This window comes from Blennius ocellaris (assembly GCF_963422515.1).
Source record: "Blennius ocellaris genome assembly, chromosome: 1".
NCBI lineage: Eukaryota > Metazoa > Chordata > Actinopteri > Blenniiformes > Blenniidae > Blennius > Blennius ocellaris.
In genome coordinates, this window is record NC_137650.1 from 7119774 (window position 1) to 7124382 (window position 4609).

The 4609-nt window shown below is 46.1% G+C and overlaps 1 protein-coding gene across 1 annotated transcript in view; it reads left to right on the forward strand.

Annotated features, from left to right (window-relative positions):
* Positions 1 to 239: 239 nt before the first annotated feature.
* The window catches only part of LOC308133620 (RNA polymerase II elongation factor ELL-like), a 28730-nt gene continuing 24360 nt past the window's right edge, over positions 240 to 4609 (forward strand). The window contains exons 1-2 of the mRNA XM_080501082.1: positions 240 to 385; positions 798 to 845. Coding sequence (XP_080357208.1) covers positions 248 to 385; positions 798 to 845 — 186 coding nt within the window. The 5' untranslated portion in view covers positions 240 to 247. The remainder of the gene's footprint in view (positions 386 to 797; positions 846 to 4609) is intronic.

A 4609-nucleotide genomic window follows, 5' to 3' on the forward strand; every position in this document is an offset into this window, starting at 1 on the left:
ATTTACTCCTAAATTTAATTGTCAATGTATCTCGTGGACTCCTGAGTGTGACGACAGAACACACACACACACACACACGCACGCACGCAGCGCACGCAGCGCTCGACCCCGCCCCGCCCCTCCCCTCCCCCCCCCGCCTCGCGCCGCCCCGCCCCGCCCCGTCCCGGCCGTGACGCTGCTCGAGCGCACGGAGCTGAGCCGAGAGGCGAAAGCGGCTTTGGCTGAGAGGCAGCCAGACGAGCCGGCGATGGCTTCGCTCAGGCAGGAGCACCGTTACGGGCTCTCCTGCGGGAAGAGCAGCAGGAGCGGCCCCGGCAGGACGCTGTACCACGTCAAGCTGACGGACTCCGCCATCCGCGCTCTGGAGGCTTTCCAGAACCTCAAGGTACCGCATGACTCACCGCCGAGACCCATCCTCACTTGTCAAAGTTTAGCCGACCAGACTCCTGCTCCGTGTGGAGCCCGAGTTGTTTTCGTGGAGCGCGGTTTTATTTATTTCCTAGTCATTTGCAACGTGGAGTTTGTCTCTAACTTGGCCCCCGGTGGTCGCGTCTTGACGCTCCGGACCCGTTCCGACCAACATTCCAGGACTGGAGCTGCGACCGTTGGAAAGACGAGCCGTCAGCTGTTTGCTGCTCCAGGCTGCACGAGCCGCACCACTGCTGTGTCGATTGCGCAACTTTAATTTCATTTAATGTCTTGCTGTTGACTTTTAGTATGTCGATTGCTGCTTTGCCACAATCCAATGACTCTTGTTTTATTTTATTTTTTTAATTTCTTCCTCTTCTCACCTCTAGGGATCTTTATCAAGTGAGCCATCCATTTGTTTCAAGGGGAACCAGGGGGTGAGTCTCATCTGATTCTCTTCCTCACTTTCTCAACACAATGAGGCGACATTTACAAGCCAGCAACGTCTAGCAGATGAGCTGATCACTTGTTCAATCTGTTGTCTACTTCATGAATCATACATACATGTTCTTCTGCATATTGCAAGGCTTTATCTCATCTGTCTTAAAAAAAAAAAAAAACATGACACTGCATTATTACCGTTTACTGAGACGTGCATTAAAAGAGGAGCAGGTTGTGTTTTCCTGTGGTAATGTTGTGGGTGTCTAGTGGGCCCAGAGACGGGAGCATACGGCCGGAGTTCTCCAGCAGAGAGGAGGCCTGCTGGTTACTGGGTCAGGCTGTGGGGAGGCTGTGGGGAGGCTCTGTGAGGCGGTGCTGGGGAATGGGCAGGGGGAAGGAGGACGGGAGCTGCAGGCATGCACATGGACCGATAGAGTCAACAGGAGCAAAATGAGGTTCCTTTGCTGACTCAGATTACCCGTGTTTGCCCCTTAATTTTGGAGGGGTGGGGGTGTGGTGGGGGGGGGATTACAGGTCAAGGCTCTGTCTGTTAGAATACATTACGTCAGTAATAATCAACAGCTTTCTTTGGCCCTGGAACTGCAGCCGTAATCTGCAGTAAGTAGCCTGGACGATGTGTGTTTTGACTTAACCGAGGAGCAGCTGTGTCCTTGGGGAATACTTTTCAGTCAATGCTAATTGCACATGATGGTTGGAAAGCGTCACCCCCCCCCCTCCATACACACACACACCCACCCCCTTCCTGTCACGACAAGATGAGCTGAGAGGTGGTGACTTTTCTGCAGGGAGTCGTTTGATGAAACGGCGTGATAGAGGCTGTGAACGTGAGCGTGGCCGTTCCAGTGTGGTCGCTACGACTTCATGAAGGTGAAGGTTTGAACTGAAACTAGCGGCTGTTCAGTTCTCCAACCTGGAGATGTGCTGAAGGCCGGAGCCGTGACGTAGGACCGACGGCTGGAGGAGAGGCGGTGCAGGGGGTCGGGTGTGGAAGGTGAAGAGCCGCTCACTCAGTCAGGCAGCTGCTGGTTTTTTTCTTTCTTTTTTCTCCCTTATTTCTTTTTTTTTTTTGGTCTTTGTTTTCTAGTGTGGTTTGGTTTAGTAAATCCCTGCTCCGAATCCCAGTGTACACAGAATTAACGGGGATGAACGAAGCATTGAATTAGAGAGAATGTGTCCAAAAGGTGTGGCACACAGGGGAGGACTGCAGTTAACCCTTTAGACTCAGGCGTGTTTCATCAGAAGAACAAAACAAATTGAAATGGTTTACGTGCAAAGAACAATGTCTTCTCTGGAGACCTGAAGAAAACACAGGGAACTGGTGTTATTTCAACAATACTTTTAATATCATCACAGTTCTTCTATGTGCTGGCAGATCATATTACCTTCTGACTAGAAACCTGGGTCTCAATCATTTTATTTTCTTATGTTACTCTAGTGTTAGTCTAGTGTTAGTCTAGTGTTACTCTAGTGTGTTACTCTAGTGTGTTAGTCTAGTGTGTTACTCTAGTGTGTTAGTCTAGTGTGTTACTGTAGAACAAACTAACACACTATAGTAACACACTAAAGCAGCACACTAGAGCAAAACACTAGAGTAAGACACTATAATAACACCAGAATAACACACTAACACAACACACTATAATAACACTAGAGTAACACCACAGTAACACACTACAGTAACACACTAAAGCAGCACACTAGAGCAAAACACTGGAGTAACACACGAGACTAACATTAGACTAACACTAGAGTAACACTAGAATAACACACTAGAGTAACACCAGAGCAACACACTAGAGCAACACACTAGAGCAACACACTAGAGTAGCACCACAGTAACACACTAGAGCAACACTAGAGTAACACACTAGAGTAACACCAGAGCAACACAGTAGAGTAACACCACAGTAACACACTAGAGCAACACTAGAGTAACACACTAGAGTAACACCAGAGCAACACACTAGAGTAACACCAGAGCAACACACTAGAGTAACACCAGAGCAAGACACTAGAGTAACACACTAGAGTAACACCAGAGCAACACACTAGAGTAACACCAGAGCAACACACTAGAGTAACACCAGAGCAACACACTAGAGTAACACACTAGAGTAACACCAGAGCAAGACGCTAGAGTAACACCAGAGCAACACACTAGAGTAACACACTAGAGTAACACCAGAGCAACACAGTAGAGTAACACCAGAGCAACACACTAGAGTAACACACTAGAGTAACACCAGAGCAACACAGTAGAGTAACACACTAGAATAACACACTAGAGTAACACACTATAATAACACCAGAGCAACACACTAGAGTAACACACTAGAGTAACACCAGAGCAACACACGAGAGTAACACACTATAATAACACCAGAGCAACACACTAGAGTAACACACTAGAGTAACACCACAGTAACACACTACAGTAACACACTAAAGCAGCACACTAGAGCAAAACACTGGAGTAACACACGAGACTAACATTAGAGTAACACTAGAATAACACACTAGAGTAACACCAGAGCAACACACTAGAGCAACACACTAGAGTAACACCACAGTAACACACTAGAGCAACACTAGAGTAACACACTAGAGTAACACCAGAGCAACACACTAGAGTAACACCACGGTAACACACTAGAGCAACACTAGAGTAACACACTAGAGTAACACCAGAGCAACACACTAGAGTAACACCAGAGCAACACAGTAGAGTAACACCAGAGCAACACACTAGAGTAACACAGAGCAACACACTAGAGTAACACCAGAGCAACACACCAGAGTAACACACTAGAGTAACACCAGAGCGACACACTAGAGTAACACACTAGAGTAACACCAGAGCAACACACTAGAGTAACACCACAGTAACACACTAGAGCAACACTAGAGTAACACACTAGAGTAACACCAGAGCAAGACACTAGAGTAACACCAGAGCAACACAGTAGAGTAACACACTAGATTAACACCAGAGCAACACACTAGAGTAACACCAGAGTAACACCAGAGCAACACTAGAGTAACACCAGAGCAACACACCAGAGTAACACACTAGAGTAACACCAGAGCAACATACTAGAGTAACACACTAGAGTAACACCAGAGCAACACAGTAGAGTAACACACTAGAGTAACATACTAGAATAACACACTAGAGTAACACACTATAATAACACCAGAGCAACACACTAGAGTAACACACTAGAGTAACACCAGAGGAACACACGAGAGTAACACACTATAATAACACTAGAGTAACACACTAGAGTAACACACTATAATTACACTAGAGTAACACACTAGAGTAACACACTAGAATAACACTAGAGTAACACACTAGAGTAAGATAAGAGTAACACACTAAAGCAACACACTAGAGTAACACACTATGATAACACTAGAGTAACACACTAGAGTAACACACTATAATAACACTAGAGTAACACACTATAATAACACTAGACAAACACACTAGAGTAACACACTAGAGTAACACACTAGAGTAACACACTATAATAACACTAGAGTAACACATTAGAGTAAGACAAGAGTAACACACTAAAGCAACACACTAGAGCAACACTAGAGTAACACACTAAAGTAACACCAGAGCAACACAGTAGAGTAACACCAGCGCAACACACTAGAGTAACACCAGAGCAACACACCAGAGTAACACACTAGAGTAACACCAGAGCAACACCAGAGCAACACACTAGAG